At 42.4% G+C, this 20,323-nt stretch overlaps 1 protein-coding gene across 1 annotated transcript in view; it reads left to right on the top strand.

Moving 5' to 3' along the window:
• The window catches only part of FBLN1 (fibulin 1), a 115,646-nt gene that overhangs the window by 71,036 nt on the left and 24,287 nt on the right, over positions 1-20,323 (top strand). Inside the window, exons 17-18 of the mRNA XM_068170917.1 lie at positions 11,537-11,679; positions 13,787-13,918. Of these exons, the coding sequence (XP_068027018.1) occupies positions 11,537-11,679; positions 13,787-13,918 (275 nt within the window). The remainder of the gene's footprint in view (positions 1-11,536; positions 11,680-13,786; positions 13,919-20,323) is intronic.

Genomic DNA, 20,323 nt, shown 5'->3' on the forward strand with positions numbered 1-20,323 from the left:
ATCTGCAAACTCGCTGATGGTGAACTGGATCCCACTGCCTATGTCATTGATAAAAATATGAAACAGTAGGGACCCCTGAGGGACAGCACTTGTCATTGTTCTCCTTCTGGTCTTCAAGCCATTGAGCAGTGCCCTCTGGATGTGACCATCCAGTCAATTCCTTATCCACTGAACAGTCCACCCATCAAATCCATCTCTCTACTTGGTGAATAGGATATTGTGGGCAACAGTGTCAAAGCCCTTGCAGAAGTCCAGATCACATCCATATGTCGTCCCTTATCTACTGACGTAGTCAGTTTATCATAGAAAGCCACTAGGTTGGCCAGGCAGGATTTGCCCCTAGTAAAGCCATGCTGGCTGTTTTGAATCAACTCCTTGTCCTCCATGTGCCTCAGCATGGCATCTAGGAAGATGTGTTCCATGATCTTCCCAAGCACGGAGGTGAGGCTGACAGGTCGGTAGTTCCCAGGGTCCTCCTTTCCACCCTTTTTAACCATGACTGTAAGGTTTCCTTTCTTCCAGTCCCCAGAGACTTCACCTGACTGCCAGAACTTTCCAAATATCATGGAGAGTGGCTTGGCAACTATAACAGCTAATTCCCTCAAGACTATGGGATGCATTTCATCTGGTCCCATGGACTTGTATATCTTCAGGTTCCTCAGATAATCCTGCACCTTAGAGCATGATTAGGGCTTTGAAGTAGAAACTGAGAAAAACAAGTGTCAGGCAGGAAAGGATAGAGCAAGAGGAGGAGGGTCAGCACTGGCTGAGTACACAGTCCTGATACCAAATGTTTGAGTGAGCAGGAAGGGTAGTAGGCAAGGAAAGTGGATAGGAAGAAGGAGAGAATGATAGGATATAAAGGCTCAGTGCTGTGGGCAAAATGAAGATAAGTTTGACTGTTCTATAGCTTGGAAACTCCTTGAGACCTTACAGCTCCAGACAGGAGGAACATGCAGAGTATTGGTGCATCCTGTCTCCTGTTCTGCTGTACCCTGTAAGTGGGACTCCAGGTTCTCCTCTGGGAAAGAAATATCTTTGAAAACCAATCATCAGTTGGTTTCAGTCCCTTTAAGTTCTGGTTTGTTAAAGATAAAAAGCACCCTCCCTACAGAGCCGCTCTGTTAAATGTAGGGGTTCACGATGTGATGATACAGCCTGGCTGATGGCTCACCTGGGCCTCAGGGTGTGGTGCAACCTGCTGAAAAGAAATACAGACTCGATGATAACATGAGGGAGTGCCTCTCTAGAGGAGTATATATTCTAGGAGGTGTGGAAGAATGTTACAGCTCTGGCAATCCTCAGGGTCGAATTTCAGGGATGCATGGTGTATAGTTTAGTCATAATAGGTGATTATTAATTCAGCACATTCCCCTCTATGAAGTAAATTGCAAAGCCATAAATCCTGCTGAAAAGTTCTTTTCCCTTTAGTGCATGAGGAATTGTAGTATACCACTCAGCTCCTTTGGGCACAACAGAATAAATTGCCTCTGTACCGTGGGAAAATCAGGCTCAGAAATTAACAGGAGGGAAGGCAGAAAATAATTTCACAGAATCACACAATCACCAAGGTTGGAAGAGACCTCAAAGATCACCAGAGACCTCATGACTAAACTATGGCACCAAGTGCCAGGTCCAATCCCCTCTTGAACACCACCTCCCTGGGCAGCACATTCCAATGGCTAAAAACTCTCTCAGTGAAGAACTTTTTCCTCACCTCGAGCCTAAACTTCCCCTGGCACAGCTTGAGACTGTGTCCTCTTGTTCTGGTGCTGGTTGCTTGAGAGAAGCGATCAACTCCCTCCTGGCTACAACCACCCTTCAGGTAGTTGTAGAGAGCAATAAGGTCTCCCCTGAGCCTCCTCTTCTCCAGGCTAAGCAACCCCAGCTCCCTCAGCCTCTCCTCACAGGGCTGTGCTCAAGGCCACTCCCCAGCCTCATTGCCCTTCTCTGGACACATTCAAGAGTCTCAATGTCCTTCTTAAATTGAGGGGCCCAGAACTGGACACAGTACTCAAGGTGTGACCTAACCAGTGCAGAGTATCTCCTCATTTCTCCATTAGCAAATGTTGTATAAATTGGAATCTTTCTAGTTTTGGTACTTTTATTTTCCTTTATGAGTAACCACTGTTTGGGAATTCAAACATTAGGTAATTCCTTGAATCCAGTATTTTAGCCACATAAATAAACCTAAGAGGCCAGAGTAGTAAGTGAGCTAAAATAAGCAGGAACCAGTTCAGGAATAAACATTAATGCTTATTTTTTCTAGTTTGTGTGCCTGATTGCAGAGGTTTTCAAACTGTATTTCAAACTGCCTCACTGCAAAGCTGTGCATGTTTTACTTGGGCTCTGTGCTGGGTTTGTCTGATAGCATCTTGCCATCTCCTCAGCTCTCCCCTTCCCTTGCCAGCCCCCGCCGTGATCTCTTCTGCCGCGACACAGTGTGGTGGCAGGGCACAGTGGCTGTACCACCAGCTCATCCATCCTGAGATGCCTTGGAGCTGGAGCAGCGTCTTGGGTTGCTCACTCACTGAGGTTGTTGGATTTCCCCTGCCATATCATTTTCATCTGCCTGCTGAAGGGAAGCATTTAAATAAGGTCTAGAGGGTACACTGGGAGTCAAGTGCTCATTGCTGCTTGTCTTTATGGTGTGTGACCCCAGGATGAACTCTGGTTCTTGAAAGCAATCATATTCGCTGTCTCTGTGGTTAGTTGATGGAACAATTAGTGCACATTAATTAAACCTATGGTGAAATGTGCAGCGTGCACCACCAGAGAATGATGACGTTTGAGTAATTCTAGCTCCTACCTGCAAGCTGTCTTCACAAATAACTTTCTGAATCAACGGAATGGCCTATTTCAGATCTTAGGAAGCTGGGAGCTTTGATTTTTATTTTGGTCTCTTAAAAAAGGTATTTTACTTTTATAAAAGAATAAATCAGGGCATCTTTATGAGCTTGTAAATGCTTATAAGTGTGTGTATGCTCCCAAGAAGGTTTACATGAAGATGTTTCCAAGAAATTAATGGTCTTGACCTGCTTCATGATTCCATCCAAACCAAGTAGACTTGTGATTTCAACAAAACGAAGTCATTCTTTTTAGTGGAGCTATTGATGACATTTCAGAAAATAATGGAGAACTGAAAATATTCCAAGAGTACCCACACCTGATCAGCCAACCATCCCGTGTAGGCTTGTGTGTGCTCTTTACACACATAAATAAAATTAAGAATGTATTTAAGTCTTCAAAGATTTGCTTTGTACTGGTGTTTCAAGGGGTATTGAAAGAAAACATAGAACACGTTAACTGTAGAACTGAGGGTGATTTTAACTAACCTTTTGGAAAATGTTTATTTTGCATACCATGAGGAGTTCCTGGAATTCAGGTCACTGTGCACTGGAAACAAAATGGGGCTTGCTTATGAGCCACAGTTCTGCTGGTACAAATACACCTAATAGCAGATCAGTTTTATGTGTCAAAGTAAATGAAATACTCAGATTTCCTTGAGGTACTAAGAAGCAAGCCATGCTTTCATATTGGAGCATTTCTTAGTAAAGAAACACAGAGTTTAGGTTGCATAACCTCAGCCGAGTGGACCGAATATTGCTTTTGATTGGAGAGGCACTTTTGCATAACTGGGGAAGGGGGGCGGGGGCGAGTTTGCGGCTAAATACACAGCCTGATCCTCTCCAAAGTCAACATGCAGCTAAGATCATCATGTTTACCTCTCCTTCCATGAACTTGTCTGAGAGAATTGTTTCAGTTAGGAAAGACCTTAAGATCGAGTCCAACCATTGTCCAACTTTACCAAGTCTGGTGATAAACCATGTCCCTCAGCACCACATCTGTGTGTCTTTTAAACACCTCCAGGGATGGAAACACCTCCGCACGGAGCCTGTTCCAATGTTTCAGAACCCTTTCAGTGAAAACTTTCTTCTAATATCTAACCTAAACCTCCCCTGGTGCCACTTGAGACTATATAGGTTTCCTCTTACTCTGTCAGTTCTTACGAGGGAGACTAAGACCCACCAAGGATGTTTGGTTACCAATTTGAATTGTGGTGATTTGGGCATATCTTTAATCTGAAATTCAGATAAACTTTCAGTGTATGCAGTTCTTTAAACACTTCTCAAACCCACCAGGTATAGTGACATGTCAGAACATCATTAATGTGCTGGTAAACTCAAACATTCTGTAATAGCAGTGCCTTTAATTCCCATGCTTATCTGTGCCATATTTTACTGGACAGGCTACACTTCTCTCCACAGCAGAAAGAGAGGAAATTGCTCATGATTTCTAGTGCTGACATTGATTGTTCACCCTCAGCCTATGTGAGTGTCATCTTCCTCATGGTCTGGATTCTTCACTTGAGTGTAGAAGGGGTGGAAACAGAAGAGGGCAACTTTCTCACACAGCAGCATCATTCCTGTGACTCAAGGCTGCCTAAGAGTAGGGCTTATGACTGTAGACTCAGTCTACAGTCGGCTGGAGACCCAGGCTGTTGCATCTTGTCCTTGCTAGATTCATGTTAGACTGACTCAGAATGGTTTTGGTAGCATGGAGAAATGCTGTGCTTCATTGGTAGGAAGAAATCTGTCTTCAAAGCAAATAAAACTAAACATACAGGCAGTGTTGGGAAGAAGCTTTACATTCTTCTGTATGCTGTCAGGTGATGAACTTACATGCATAGTGCAGTATCTAGTGTACCTCTTCTCTCTCAGGAAGATCAACTCTTTGTGTGTTTGTGGTTTTCAGACTATTTTGCTCAGTCTTAAGATCCAGCCAGACATCCCAAGCAGGACACAGTCAGCTCACTAATCACTCACAATCTCTTCCTTTATTTAACACATATCAGATCAACAAGAAGAATAAAACCTGGGGAGGGGGAGAGCCAGTATTCTCCCTAGGAAAAGATTAGCTGATCTAAATGCAAATGAACTCTCCCCCTTGCTGAGTGGCTAGACTCAACCCATCGATGTGTGCGGAGAAAGGGAAATACTTCTGAGAATGGCAATGCTTCTCCCAAAGCACCGACTCCAGAGTTAATCCTTATTTAATTAATGTTCATTTGCAATATAACTGAGGTGTGAGGCTGAGGAATGGATACAAGTATGCAAGTCAGCATATCTTTTTCCACCCCCACTGCCCTTGCTCTCCTATCACGCTTGCTAAATGTATGCTAATCTTCCTCTTGTCTTGTGTTCTCACTTTTCTTGCAGTCGCTGTGAGCGCTTGCCTTGTAATGAAAATAAGGAGTGCCAGAGCCTGCCTCTGAGAATAACCTACTATCACCTCTCTTTTCCTACCAACATCCAAGTACCCACCGACATTTTCCGCATGGGTCCTTCCAATGCTGTCCCTGGGGATAAAATCACCTTGTCCATCATCAGCGGGGACCTGGAGGGTTTTTTCACCGCAAAAAAAGTGAACAACCACAGTGGCATTGTGGTCATGCAGCGGCAAATCACAGAGCCCAGAGACCTTCTTCTGACCATTCAAATGCAACATTCCCGCCATGGAACCGTCAACACATTTATTGCCAAACTTTTTATCTTTGTCTCTGCACAGCTTTGATCCCTTTGATCCCTGTACAGGCATCATTGGCTGCTTTTTCTCTTCCAAGAGTAGCTTTTTCTTCTCAATTTTAATAAAGTTGTAGTTCATCTGTTTGCATGCTGCACTTGCATTTTATTTGTCATCATCTTACAGTTCTTCACTTTCCCCTGTCACTGAACACCTCAATTCAGGGAGATGTATACTCTGCATCATGTCTTTAAAAAGCAGTAGAAATTGGTGTCCAAGAGCTTATTACCTGAATATACCAAGGACTGAAAACTATTCATTTAATTCACACAGCAGTGGAGTTGCTCTTATTTGATGATACACAGCTGCCTAGGTTTAGGTCTCAATTTAAAAAACCCATCAAAAATAGGAGAGAAAAAGGGAAAAAAAAAATGGAGAATTTGAGCTGTCTCAACTGAAATATCTTTAGAGTGTTTCATCACTTATGGGATAAATGCTGTTTATTTTCTGAAAATCTATTGAAAGGGTCTAGCTTTGGCCCTTAGGACCTCAGAGATGCCCCAGAATGAAAGTGTCTCAGAAAAGGCAGGGACAGATTCTCAAGCTGCGCTAGTTACCATTGCTTTGCTGATTTCCACCAGGTACAGATCCTAGTTCTGGCTTCTAAGGATGGGACAAAAGAGAATTTCCTCCAAAGAACATTTATTTAATCTCCTTTCTATGGAACTTCCACTGAATTAAACAAAAAACTCAATGGGAAAACGGCAATGAACTTGCTAATAGCACTCAGATAGTAGCAGACAGTTCCTTTCTAGTTCACAAGCTGTGTCCTGAGATGTGTCTACAGGAACATTTGAAAAAGTCACTTAATTGATCTCATAACATTCTTGTCTCTCCAGCTTCCATATCAAAGCTGAGAAATGTTTAATTGTAAGGACTTTACCCACCACCACCAAAAAAACCTCAGCCACATCCTAGCAGTTGTGAAAGGTCAGCTAGAATTCCAATATCCAAATCTTTTGTCTTTTCCTTCCATGACTACTTCTCTTTACTTCTGTGCAATCAAGAATTTATTTTACTTTTCTGTCCTTGCGTTGATAAGTATTCAAAGCTGAGTCCCAGAGGCATGATCTAAAAGCTAATGTTCTTTTAGCCCATCCTGGGCCCAGATACATCTGTTGCCTGTGACACAGATGAAAGAGGAATAATCCATGTGAATAGACATACTTTAAAAAATGCTTCACTATGTAAATGCAGACAAGCAAGATACAAGATTAGAAACTGGGAATCTTCTAAACCAAGGAATTGCTCTCTTAGCTGTAAGCTGCAGGCTCTCAGGTTCATCATCAGCCAAGGACTAGACTGGCGCACGATTGCAGCACTCTGCCAGAGTATTACGCGTTCCCTAAGGCTGAGTTTATTGCAGCTGGCTGACAGGAGTTTAAGTCTCACAAGGACTGCCAATGTTTAATAAGTCTGTTGATGTATAAGGCTGCCAGAAGTTGCAAGTGGGAAAAGAGTCCCAGTTTTAAACATTGAAAGCCCAAGCCTATGTTATGCACCACGGAAGATGTTTGTAATATAAAAGCCTTCTGGCTACCAGTTCATTATGAAGCCATAATTAAGTAGGGTAAATATGCAAAAATAAACTTACTTTTTGCAAACATTAATATAGATTTGTTTGACAGGATGGGAAGGGAGTGTGAGAATACCATATTAATTTACATTCAGCAAGTAACTCAATAATATGGAACTTGGATTCTTCTCTGCTAGATGCTTTAGTGCTGCTGTGCAGCTGGAACTTTCAAGAACGTGTATGTAATTCTGTAGCACCATTTCTCTGTGTAGTTATTTCCCAACTAAAATGAAATCGTGGCTCCTGGTCCAAAGAATCCAATTAATTGAATCCCACAGAGAATCTGAAAGGGAATGACACCAGGAGCCAAGAAGAAAGGCAAAATGATGGTGACTCCACCACCTCCCTGTGGTGCTGGTGGAGTCACCATCATTGGAGGTGTTTAGGAGGAGACTTGATAGGGTATTTGGTTGCATGGTTTAGTTGATTAGATGGTGTTGGATGACAGGTTGGATGGGATGATCTCAAAGGTCTCTTCCAACCTGGTCTGGTCTGGTCTATTCTATTCTATTCTATTCTATTCTATTCTATTCTATTCTATTCTATTCTATTCTATTCTATTCGTTTATTTGCAAAGTAAGCAGAGCAACTGTGCCATTTCTTACTTTTTTTTTTTTTTCCTTTTAAATAAAAAAGGCCTGAAGGAGGTGCCAGCTCCAACGTTGCAAATTTTGCTCGAGAGGGGAAGACTTGAAGGAAAGATTTGAATAAAAAAATTCTCAGCACTCAGGAGGAAACTTCTGTCAGTCACGATCCCCACTATAGGAAGACATGAGCGAAAATAAGAAGTCATTCTGCCCCTGTTCTCAGCACTGGTTAGGCCACACCTTGAGTCCTGTGTCTAGTTCTGGGCTCCTTAGTTTAGGAAAGATGTTGAGTTGCTGGAATGTGTCCAGAGAAGGGCAACAAAGCTGGGGAAGGGCTTGGAACACAAGCCATATGAGGAGAGGCTGAGGGAGCTGGGGTTGCTTAGCCTGCAGAAGAGGAGGCTCAGGGCAGACCATATTGCTCATTACAGCTACCTGAAGGGAGGTTGTAGCCAGGTGGGGGTTGGTCTCTTCTCCCAGGCAACCAACATCAGAGCAACAGGACACAGTCTCAAGCTGCACCAGGGGAGGTTTAAGCTGGATGTTAGGAAGAAGTTCTTCATGGAAAGAATGATTTGCCATTGGAATGTGCTGCCCAGGGAAGTGGTGGCATCGCCATCACTGGGAGTGTTTAGGAAGATACAGGATGGGGCACTTGGTGCCATGGTTTAGTTGATTAGATAGTGTTGGGAGATAGGTTGGACTCAATGATCTCTGAGGTCTCTTCCAACCTGATCTGTTCTATTCTATTCTATTCTATTCTATTCTATTCTATTCTATTCTATTCTATTCTATTCTATTCTATTCTATTCTATTCTATTCTATTCTACTCTATTCTAACACCACCTAATCAGAAGATCAAATGCAAAGATGATGTGTGATGATAAAATAAAAAGTATTTTGAGGTCAGAGCACATAATTTATAGCAAATACCGGGATTTGAAATTGATGCCAATTGCCAATTTATTCCAGACGACCTCTAAAGATGTGCCATTGAAGTAAGGACAAAGTGTTAGCAACTGCATTTTGGATATGCTGAAACAATTAGCAGGGATATCACAAGAAAGGAGATCAGGGAATGAATATTTAGGCAAGGGAACATGAAAGCAGAGAATCAAGTTTAGCAGTGTGGACAGAGAATTCAGGAAAAAAAGAAAAAGGAAAGGCAAAAAAAAGGTGTGGGACTTGTAGAGGAGAGAGAAATAGTGCAAAGAAATAGAACTGACACAAATATTTATCTGTTGCATGTGTGGTTACAAGGTGGATGGACCCAGTATCTAGTTTTAACTATTAATTAAATCACTTGTGGTCATTGTGATCCTCCATTTCTGTGTGCAGGATACCTAATTCATGTCAAAATGCTGTACCCCAGTGAATCAGCAGTGAAAATTGTGATTTTAAGTCTTTCTTAGGCCTTCATGGCTTTATTGGATGAGGATTTCAGAAATATTGGAATTTGCCAAATCTTGTTCCAGCTGAAGTCAAGAGTAAAGTTGCCTTTCGTTCCTAGGAAGGAGCAAAGGCAAAACAACACTGGCTGCTTCTGACGCTCCCACCACAATGTTTTTAACATACAAATTCTACTATCTAAATACAGCTATGAAAATTTAGGATGCCTCAGTACCTCACTAGTGATAAATGTCCCAAAATCTGACAGACATGAGGGTCAGCTAGCTGAAAGTCCTTTCTTTATTTGGTAGGTGGAATCTGTTATTGTAGCTCAGAATGTGTTGTCCATATATCCAGAACTACTTTGTTGTAAAATGACCAGCAGGAGGTATTTCACTTCCCTGGCCAGCAGGAGTTAGGAGGTACCCCTGTAACCAGGGCTAAGGCTGCACCCTGAGAACTATGTTCAGTTTTGGGCCCTTTACTGCAAAAAAAGACATTGGGGTGCTGGAGTGTGTCCAGGAAAGGGCAAAGAGCCTGCTGAGGGGTCTTGAACCTGCGAGGAGCTGCTGAGGGAGCTGGGGTTGTTCAGCCTGGAGAAGAGGAGGCTGAGGGGAGACTGAGGGACATTGTTCTCTACTGCTACTTGAAGGGAGATTGTGGTAAAGTGGAGGCTGGCATCTTCTTCCAGGTGACAAGTGATAGAACAAGAGGAAATGCACCTAAGGTGCACTAGAGGAGGTGTAGATTAGATATTAGGAAAAACTTATTTGCCTGAAAGGGTCATTAGGCACTGGGGCAGTCTGCCCAGGGAAGTGGTGGAGTCACCAATCTTGGAAGTGTTTAAAAAATGTTTGGATGAGGTGCTCAAGGACATGGTCTAACAGTTGTGTATGGGGAGATGTTAGGTTATGGTTGGACTTCATGATCTTAAGGTCTTTTCCAACCAGGCAATTCTGTGCTTCATGAGAGAGCCCTATTGTGATATCTGTGAGATGTCTCGGAAATTACAACATTTTGTGCCCAAATAGCAGGACTCTCCTGGCCAGTATTAAAACACCAACTACATAGTGAGAACAACAAGCCAGACCCAGCTGCTGTAAATTAACCCAAATTCACTGCCTTCTTACGAGCTATGCTAGTTCACATCTGCCGAAGCTTGATTTCCTTGAATCATATCTCTCTCTTACCTTGATTTTAGCTTCAAATACTATCAGCATGTTTGGCTTTGTTTTCTTTGGGGAGCAAATGTGGGTAGCATATAATGAGAAATTACTCAGGTATTTATTGTTAATAGAGCCATAAAGTCCCTTTGAACATCTGAAACAAGATGGGTTGTAGGTGTGGACTTGTGTAACACATTTTGAAAAGAGCAAGGAGTTTCTAAAAGTGTCTGAAAAACTCAGGCTTCCATTTTTGTTTCACTTTTACTCAGTGATTTTTTCCTTCCTTTTACTCTTTTGATTCCACACAGATACACCACCACCACCCTCCCCAACACTGCAGTCTTTTCTTTTTTCTACTTAGAAATATGAAGAAATGGGCAGGTCAAAGTTGAGATAATTTGAGGGGCTTAGTCACATTTTAAGTCCCAGCACAGCCCTTTCATCTCTCACAAACACAGACCGGGTATTGTGTGAAGTTCTTGAACTCTAAGTGACTTTAAATTCACTCTAGTGGACAAGGGTGAGAAGAAGTCATTTAACTTTTAATAGACTTTCAAGGACGAATGAGCAGCTGGTTAAGATGGAACATGAAATGACCCGTACCATTTCCCCAAACTCAGACTTCAGTCTTTGAGGTTTTAAATAATGTGGTTAACTTTTTCCTCTCCTAGTTTCCATCCCTCACTGTTTTCTCAGTTTAGGTGGAAAGGGAATATGTGTGTGTGTGTATGTGTGTGTGTATGTTTTTTAAAAAAAAAAGGCTTAATATATGCTTTTCTGGCTCTTGCTGCACTGAAAATTCTGAAAGACAGTTGGCCCTTCAGATATTTCCTGACTGATATTTCCAGAATGAAAACAAGTGTTTCTGCTTTATATGACTGGTTATCAGAGAGCACAAAAAAGCTGGTGCAAGTAAATGTAACTCCACTGAAACTGATGAGTTCCACACCAGCATACTGCAGCTGAGGATCTGGACCTAGCTGTTTGATCTTGTTTGTACTTGGAAAGAGACTTTGTATGGCATCTTATGCACTATACTTTTTCCTGGTTTCACATACCTGGCTTGAAGAACTGGGAAGCAGTTTTGAGGGAGTTTTGACTGCAGCTCTTAGCCGTGGCAAATTTTTTCACTCGTCCTGCAGTTCTGATGAGAGGCATTTGTCTAAGTTTTTGAGGGGAGGAATGAACGCTTAATTTTCAGAGTACATATGCGTCTCTCTCTCATTTCTCTGTAGCATCAGACTTGAAAAGACAGACACTATCCGTTGCATTAAGTCTTGTCGACCAAATGATGTCAGCTGTATGTTGGATCCAGTCCATACAATTTCCCACACCGTCATTTCACTGCCCACATTCAGAGAATTTACAAGACCCGAAGGTAAGTGGTTTGTTCCTTCTTCTGTTTAATAGACTACAACATCGAAAACCTCCACCGGAAATCCCTGCCTAAAGCCAGACTAGCTACCGGTGCAGGAAAATGTTTGTCCAGTTCCAAATTATAGTGTACTATCCATTTAATTAAAACCTTCAATATCCAGGAGTTTTAATTTTATGGGGCAATGAAAGTCATTCTGAGCTCTAACTCATACAGCTTCCTGGTCTAAGGAACCATTAATCCAGCACTGCCGCTAAACCACATCCCTCAGCACCACATCTACACATCCCTCCTGGGATGGTTTAGGATAGGATAGGATAGGATAGGATAGGATAGGATAGGATAGGATAGGATAGGATAGGATAGGATAGGATAGGATAGGATAGGATAGGATAAACCAGGTTGGAAGAGACCTCTGAGATCATCAAGTCCAACCTATCACCCAACACCATCTAATCAACTAAACCATGGCACCAAGCACGCCATCCAGTCTCTTCCTAAACACCTCCAGTGATGGTGACTCTACCACTTCCCTGGGTAGCCTGTTCCAGGGTCTGACAACCCATTTGGGGAAGAAATAAGTTGAAGATAATACCTAGTGCTGTGATTTCTCTATTTTTGATCTATGAGGGGAAACAACATTGTGGGGTGGGGATGTTGGGGGGGGGAAGGCATTGTTTTTTAAAATACAGAACAAAGGGACATTCCAAGGACTGGACAAAAAAATCTTAAAGATTTTCAAAAACATCAAAGTGATTTGCTGTCCAGGGACCCAAGGTGAGTTTTCCAACCCCAGATGATGCAGTCATGCATTTCTTTAGTTCCTTTGGCCTGTGAGCCCTTCAGTTTCATAAAGGATCACACTCATGTGCTTAGCTCTCATAGAGATTTACAGATAAAGAGCCAATTTTTGCTCCTTGGAATTTGTATTAATTTTCTGGCAGCTTCACTGGGAATTGTCAGTGCATCCATAGGTGGGATAACTGCCTTCAGCCCTGCTTCTCTGTAGAATGAGCTACTCAGCAGCTTACTGTGTGGCACAGGCACAGAGAAGAAGGGGAGATGGAGGGAAAGAAGGTTATTTTGGAGGGGCTTTTAAAAATTGGAAATCCCTGTTTCTGATGCACCCAGAGTCTCAGCTTTTCTATCTTAGAAAGATATCTTAATCTGTCTCTTTCATGAAAGCCAAAGCTGATTCTTCATTTCTTTACCAGCAGAAGGACTAGGGCAAGAGACATGCCAATCCTTGTTCATATGAGGAACAATTTAACCACCTGTAACTTAGCTATGTAGAACTCCTATAGATTGCATCAGGCCTGTTTCAGGCCTTGGCTGGCCCTGCTTCACAGGGAATGGAGAAATGCCCCATAGCCACTTCTACTCCCATACACACCCCTTCAGCTTCACCAGGTGTATTGGCAGCTGAGCTAAGGATTTGGCCCAGGATGCTCCCCAAACCATTTCCTCATTAGTCCATCCTCATGATTTAATAAAAAGAGACCTAATGATCTGAGAGTACGACCCAAGTTCAGAAGAGGTTCCTAAATGTAATTCAGTGCATGGCCTTGCGTGAATGCTTACAGCTCCATCTTTTAATTTCATCTTCTGTAGACTGAGAATATTAATGAGAATAATAATAATTGCCTTCCTCACAAGGGGCTTGAAAAATAGTCTCACTTTGGAGTTTTTAAAACCTAAACCCATCCTCCAACACTCAAAGGGACTTTATCATTTGTAATGGCAGTACTTGGTGCCTAAGGGACTCAGAGTTCAGTCCTCCTCCACTGCCCACCCTTGGTGTTGTCCTTGGTGTTGTCCTATTTGGGTGTCTGTCAAAAGTCTGACCACTTTCTAAGAATGGACTTTCTGTACTCTGAAAGTAACAGTGATTTGGCTTCAGGGCTTTGTGGATGGTGCAAGAGGATATATCAAATGTCTCTGAATCCTCCCATCCCCGAGATTTCCCTTTTTTCCATTTTGACCAACACAGTGGGAGTGGTGGGGGAGGGAGGTGTACTCCACCAGCTTTGAGGAGAAGTAATTTTTTCAGGTTCTCCAGTGATGTTTTGAAATACTTCTCAGTATGTTCTGTGGTGCTCTTTGTTTGCAGAGATTATTTTCCTTCGTGCCATCACACCTACATATCCAGCCAACCAGGCAGATATCATATTTGACATAACAGAAGGAAATTTAAGAGATTCCTTTGACATCATCAAACGTTACATGGACAGTATGACAGTGGGTGAGTGGATTATTTTCTGTTTTCTTTCTTCTCTCTATAATACAGTGGAATAAGGTTGAATAAGGTTAATTCCCACCTTGATTTTCAAGCCCGTATTGATTTCATGCTTTCCAGTCCAATATGTGTAAGTGGAGCTAATACCCCAAGTAATTGTTTAGTCAAAATACCAGAGGCCTAAATTTTAATTTGAGAAGTATTTTAACTGGCTCTAATTACAAATGCAAATTGCTTAGCTTTAAAATGATGAGGTTTGTCTCCCATATTCAACCCAAATATGAAATATGTGGTATGTCAGCAAAGAGACTGTAAATTTAATTAAGTGTTTTTTCTTGTTTAAACAGCATTGTGCCAATATTTGGATAGCAACCAAAATTTTAAAGCAGGGTGGAATTTACTGAAACTATTAACTGTTTTAACAACAGGTTGCTTCAGTTTTAAATAAATACCTCTGTTGAAGGTAAAAGGATCTGTCAAATGCTGTGGTTTAGAAGAAAATTCAGAAGGGAACAGGCACATTTCATTTATATCTTCAACTTGGCAGAGAGGAGACATAGCAGGAGGTATACCTGTGGATGTGCTAGACCTGCATCTCCTCATATAGCAGGGAGTGGCTGCAACCAACCTCAGATTGCACTTTCTGGAAGGTTTCTTCCAGAGCAGGGCCCTTTGGCTGATAGAATGCATACTGTATCCAGTATGTAGTGTCTATAATGTATTATATCCATCCATCCATCCATGTAGATATTTCCAGTATACACTGTAGCCTGACCCTCAGTCTGAGATCCAAAATAGCTGGGAATAGTTGGCATATTATGTGAAGGCTGTGGAGCAGGAGCAGGTCCCAGCTGATGTGCTCCTTTGCCCAATGTGAGTGGCTATTACAGTGGCAGGAGGATATGCTGTGATTCTCATGTTTAGAGAATGGGCATGCCATGCAGTATTATATTGCTCAATGTTAATGGTTTATTTATGCATCAAGAATAGTGTGGCCAGCAGGAGCAGGGAAGTCATTGTGCCCCTGTACTCTGCACTGGTTAGGGCACACCTTGAGTACTGTGTCCAGTTCTGGGCTCCTCAAATTAAGAAGGACATTGAGATACTTGAACATGTCCAGAGAAGGGCAACGAGGCTGTGGAGAGGCCTTGAGCACAAGCCCTATGAGGAGAGGCGGAGGGAGCTGGGATTGTTTAGACTGGAGAAGAGGAGGCTCAGAGGAGACCTCATTGCTCTCTACAACTACCTGAAGCGAGGTTGTAGCTAGGTGGGGGTTGGTCTCTTCTCCCAGGCAACCAGCACCAGAACAAGAGGACACACTCTCAAGCTGTGCCAGAGGAAGTTTAGGCTCAAGGTGAAGAGAAAGTTCTTCACAGAGAGAGTTGTTAGCCTTTGGAATGGGCTGCCCAGGGAGGTGGTGGAGTCACCATCCCTGGAGATGTTCAAGACGGGATTGGATGTGGCACTTGGTGCCATGGTTTAGTCATGAGGTCTGTGGTGACAGGTTGGACTTGATGATCTTTGAGGTCTCTTCCAAACTTGGTGATTCTATGAAAATAAAGGACCCGTGTGTTCCCAGTGGACATTTTTGTTTTGGTATATGAATGTGCAGGTTCTGCTCAAGTTTATACATGTTCATCTGGGCTTTCTAGCAGGACTTGTCTGGATGGAAAGAAAAAAAAATCCCTGCTCTGCTTTTTCCAGACTGAGTTTGTGAGAAAGTCCTTTTTAGCATGATCTGCAGGTGGCACTGTTGCATTTTAGAAGCGTGATAGTAGAGCATCAGCTGTGTATAGGTTTTATGAACTGTTGATAAAAATCATAAGTGATTAGGTTTATATTTCTTTCTTTGTCATGTGAATGCTAAGAAAGAGGGACAGTCTGTTAAAGCAGGAGGATAAGATTACAGTTTTCAGGTATTGGGTTGATTCTTTAGAAGAGTATAAATGTTACCAGATGCCACAGTAGTTACAGTAGTTTGCTTTTCATGTTGTGTCCTTCTGTCTGTCTCAAATAAGAAAGAAGAATGTGTTTATAAATTTGACTGGCCCTAGTGTTTGCCTGAGGGAAGCAGGACTACATTTCAGTGGTGCTTTACCTGGTAAACTGAGTATCTGCCTAACAAGGAAACTCTTACACACCGGGTTGAGAGAATATGATATATGCCGAAGCACATTCCCAGCTCTGCAAAAGAATTGGGCAACTCTTACTTTACCTCAGTTCCCCCATACGCAATATGGAGATGATATAACATGCCCATTACTTTCTTAATTAATTCTTGTATGTAAGAGTCTTAATTAATTCCTCTATGTAAATGTACCTTGAGATGAGTGGATGGAAGCTGCAAAGTAAACTGCCTGCAGCAGAATTGGAAAATAGAAAACAAAACAAAACCTCAGCTGATACTACCTGGAGGGGCAGAGGTTCAGGACAGCATGTTATATGTGTGAAATGAGGACTGCAAATAATTGTACCAGCAGCCATTCTGCTGTTCTCATCATAATGCCATTTTTCTTGTTCTAAATAATCACAACGTTGAGTGTTCCCATAAAAGTTTTGAAGATAAGTAAGAGGGGATCCTAGTCCACAGGACTTCACAAAGTGAGTGCCTTCTGTAAAGAAGGGAAGGATTTGTATAAAGTTGGAAGAAGAGGGCATAGACAATATCAGAAGGATTTATTGATCATCCCATTTCATTGCAGAAGCATAAGAACTGTGGGGTTGTAAAAGGGATTCTAGCAGAGCAAGTGCCCAGCTCTCCCAGTAACCAGTGTCCAAGGTATGCACCAGGAACAGAATCTTTCTCCAAATACAATGGGAAAGCACACTTGGCCCATCATGCATGATGAACACTGATGGGCATATGCCTCTTGAGTCTGTGTAGCCTGTTTTTTTACCTCTTTTTGCTGCCTGTATTGTAGAGGAAAGGATACATTCACTCTGAGAATAAACCATAGATGCATGGATGAAAGGATTAGTAAGCATGTTTTGTTCTGTCATAATATTGCAGGAGAAATGATCAGAGTATTGGAGCTATTTTATCTGCTAATGGAAATTAGATTGTCAGTTAGATTTGTCAAGACAAATTTTCTGGGCAGCAGAAAAGATAGAAAATTTCTACTGAAGTTGTATTTAAAACAAAAACAACCCCCCATGGACTAGCTCAGAGAGAGATGAAATAAGAGTATGTAGGGGAAAAAGCAGGAAAATAGTAGTGTTACTGAAAGAGCTGAGTGTAGTAAACTTTGACTTGATGTCAGAGCAGAGGAAACCAATGAAGAGATTCAAAGAAAGGAGGAAGCACTGGGAAAAGAGGGAAAGCACTGGGAAAGGACAGATCAGTGAAGATGCCCTTGCAGGAAGTCCCTCATTAGTAAAACAAGCGTTTTGCTAGGTTGTTACAAAGAGAGATGGTGCCTTAAGAAGGAACTGCATCTAAACTGTGCTTGCATGAATGGAAAGGAACAAGATGCTCTCAAAACTGTAATACACACAAAAAGTTGAAAGGTGCAGGTTTGTTTTGGTTTAGACAGTTGAGGAGTTGTTAAACATAAGAGTTACAAAAGAAAAGTGAAGGCTTCAGCACCAACAGAAAATGATGGACTGAAGAGAGACAGGTCAGTAGTTTTAGCCATTACCTCTATGAGATATAGAATCATAGAAAGCTAGGGGGTTGAAGACACCTCTGGAGATCATCGAGTCAAACCTCCCTGCAAAGCAGGATGACCTAGGGCAGGTCACCCAAGAAGACATCCAGTTGGGTTTTGAAGCTCTCTAGAGGTAGAATAGAATAGAATAGAATAGAATAGAATAGAATAGAATAGAATAGAATAGAATAGAATAGAATAGAATAGACCAGGTTGGAAGAGACCTTCAAGATCATCGCATCCAACCTATCAACCAACACCACCTAATCCACTAAACCATGGCACCAAGCACCCCATCAAGTCTCCAAAGGTAGTAGTATAACCTCTTTGGGCAGACTGTTCCAGTGCTCAGATTAAAAAGGCTCTTTCTCATGTTGAGATGGAATTTCCTGTGACTGAGTTTACATCCATTACCCCTCATCCTATCACTGAGTATCACTGAAAAGAGACTGGCTCCATCCTCCTGACAGCCACACTTCAGATATTTGTAGATGTTGATAAGGTCCTCTCTCAGCCTTCTCCTCTCCAGACTAAACAGCCCTAGGTCTCTCAGTCATTCCTCACAAGAGAGAGATGCTCCAGTCCCCTTACCATCTTTGTAGCCCTCCACTGAACTCTATTCATTAGTTCCCTGTCCTTGAACTGTGGGGGCCCAGAACTGTGTGTAATATTCCAGATATGATCTAACTAGTGCTGAGTAGAGGGGGAGGAGAACCTCCCTTGTCCTGCTGGACACACTCCTCTTAATGCACCGAAATATTCTATTGTCCTTCTTGACCACCAGTCAAGAACCCAGTGTTGTCCCATGGATAACATTATCAACCAGGAGAAGATGTTAGTGAAGCTAAGAAATATGCAGGATTGGATGGAAAGTGGTTGATCTGGCTGGATTGTGATTTGTTGATGGAGAATTAGCCGTTGAGGTCATAGGAGGAGAGGACATTTTGTAGGATCAGGTTGTGAGGAAGGAAAACCAAGAAATTAGAAATGGGAAAGAACTGCCCCTGAGAATGTTAGTAAAAGAATAGGGTCTACCAAAGGAAACATAGTAGGAGAAGAAAGAGGCAAGGACAGTATTCCAAAAATGAGGTATGAAAATACAAACCTAACTATGCTGAGTTACAGAGAATATCTTCCAATGGATGAGAAGGGGAGGAGAAGGAACAGGGAGAAGAGAAGCAACAAAAGCCACACTGCTGGAGTGACAGTGTGTAGACTTCATGCAAGCTGAAGAAAACGGGATTGTGTAAAAAGTGACCTCCAATATTTTTGCCCTACCATATCAAAAAGAGCTGAGAAACCCCTTTCTTTTTTTGTGGTTAAAAAGGTGCTGTCAACTCTGTTGCCCTGTCTGGTTGCACACCAAGGTGTCACTGAATCCAGAAGACACTGTTAACTGCTGTACATCACTTATTAGCGTAGGTGGGAGAAAAACAGAAGTGCAGACCTATCCAGGTTGTTGGGGTTTTTTCAAAGCTTTTACAGACTTTTCACTGCATTCCTTCTTTAACCAGCTGTCAGTGAAAAATGAAGAATGCATTTTCAACCTGTAGAAAAATGCCCTATCAATGCCTAAGGTATTAGCAGATGCTATAAAACATTTCCCCCCTCAGCAATGCATTAATTTCCTTAGGTGACTGTAATCTGTAGTCTGGTCAAATTCAGGAAGACTTTAAAATTCTGTAATACAGCTAAAAGTAGTTTTGACAGGCTGAAATATTCCATATTGCATTTGATGTTAACCATATATCCTGGCCTGTTAAGGAGGATGGTACCATTCATATAAAAAATATCTAGAGCAAATACAATTACAAAATTACATGAAAGTTGTTCTGATGCTTGAACATAGCACCTGAGAATGGTTTTGAAACGACCTCTAAAGGTCACCTAGCCCAAACACCCCCTGCAGTAATCTGGGACATTCCCAACTAGCTCAGGCTGCCCAGAGCCCTATCGAGCCTCACCCTGAATATTAGAATAAACCATTAGAATAAACCAAACCAGGTTGGAAGAGACCTTCAAGATCATCATGTCCAACCCATCAACCAATCCAACCCACCCAAACAGCTAACCCATGGCACCAAGCACCCCATCAAGTCTCCTTCTGAACACCTTCAATGACGGCGACTCCACCACCTCCCCGGGCAGCGCATTCCATAATGCAATCACTCTTTCTGTATAGAACTTCCTAACATCCAACCTGAACCTCCCCTGGCGCAGCCTGCGACTGTGTCCTCTTGTTCTGGTACTGGGTGCCTGGGAGAAGAGACCATCATCAGCCTGTCTACAACCTCCCTTCAGGTAGTTGTAGAGAGTGATAAGGTCACCCCTGAGTCTCCTCTTCTCCAGGCTAAGCAGCCCCAGCTCCCTCAGCCTCTCCTCATAGGGCTTGTGTTCCAAACCCCTCACCAACTTTGTTGCTCTTCTCTGGACTCGTTCCAGCAAGTCAACATCCTTCCTAAACTGAGGGGCCCAGAACTGGACACAGTACTCGAGGTGTGGCCTAACCAATATCTTCAGGGAAGAGGCCTCAACCACCTCCCTGGGCAACCTGTTCTGGTGTTTCACCACCCTCATGGTAAACAACTTGTTCCTAATATCCAATCTGAGTCTACTATTCTCTAGTTTGAAACCTTTGCCCCTGTCCTATAACTGCAGGCCTTTGTAAACAGTTTCTTTTTAGGCTTCTTGCAGTCCCCTTTCAGGTACTGGTCTCCTATTAAGTCTCCCTGGATATCAAGCTGCTTATCATGGAATCATAGAG

The sequence above is a fragment of the Melanerpes formicivorus genome, unplaced genomic scaffold, assembly GCF_026170545.1.
Source record: "Melanerpes formicivorus ecotype bairdi unplaced genomic scaffold, bMelFor1.0.p_v2 SCAF_3, whole genome shotgun sequence".
Lineage (NCBI taxonomy): Eukaryota > Metazoa > Chordata > Aves > Piciformes > Picidae > Melanerpes > Melanerpes formicivorus.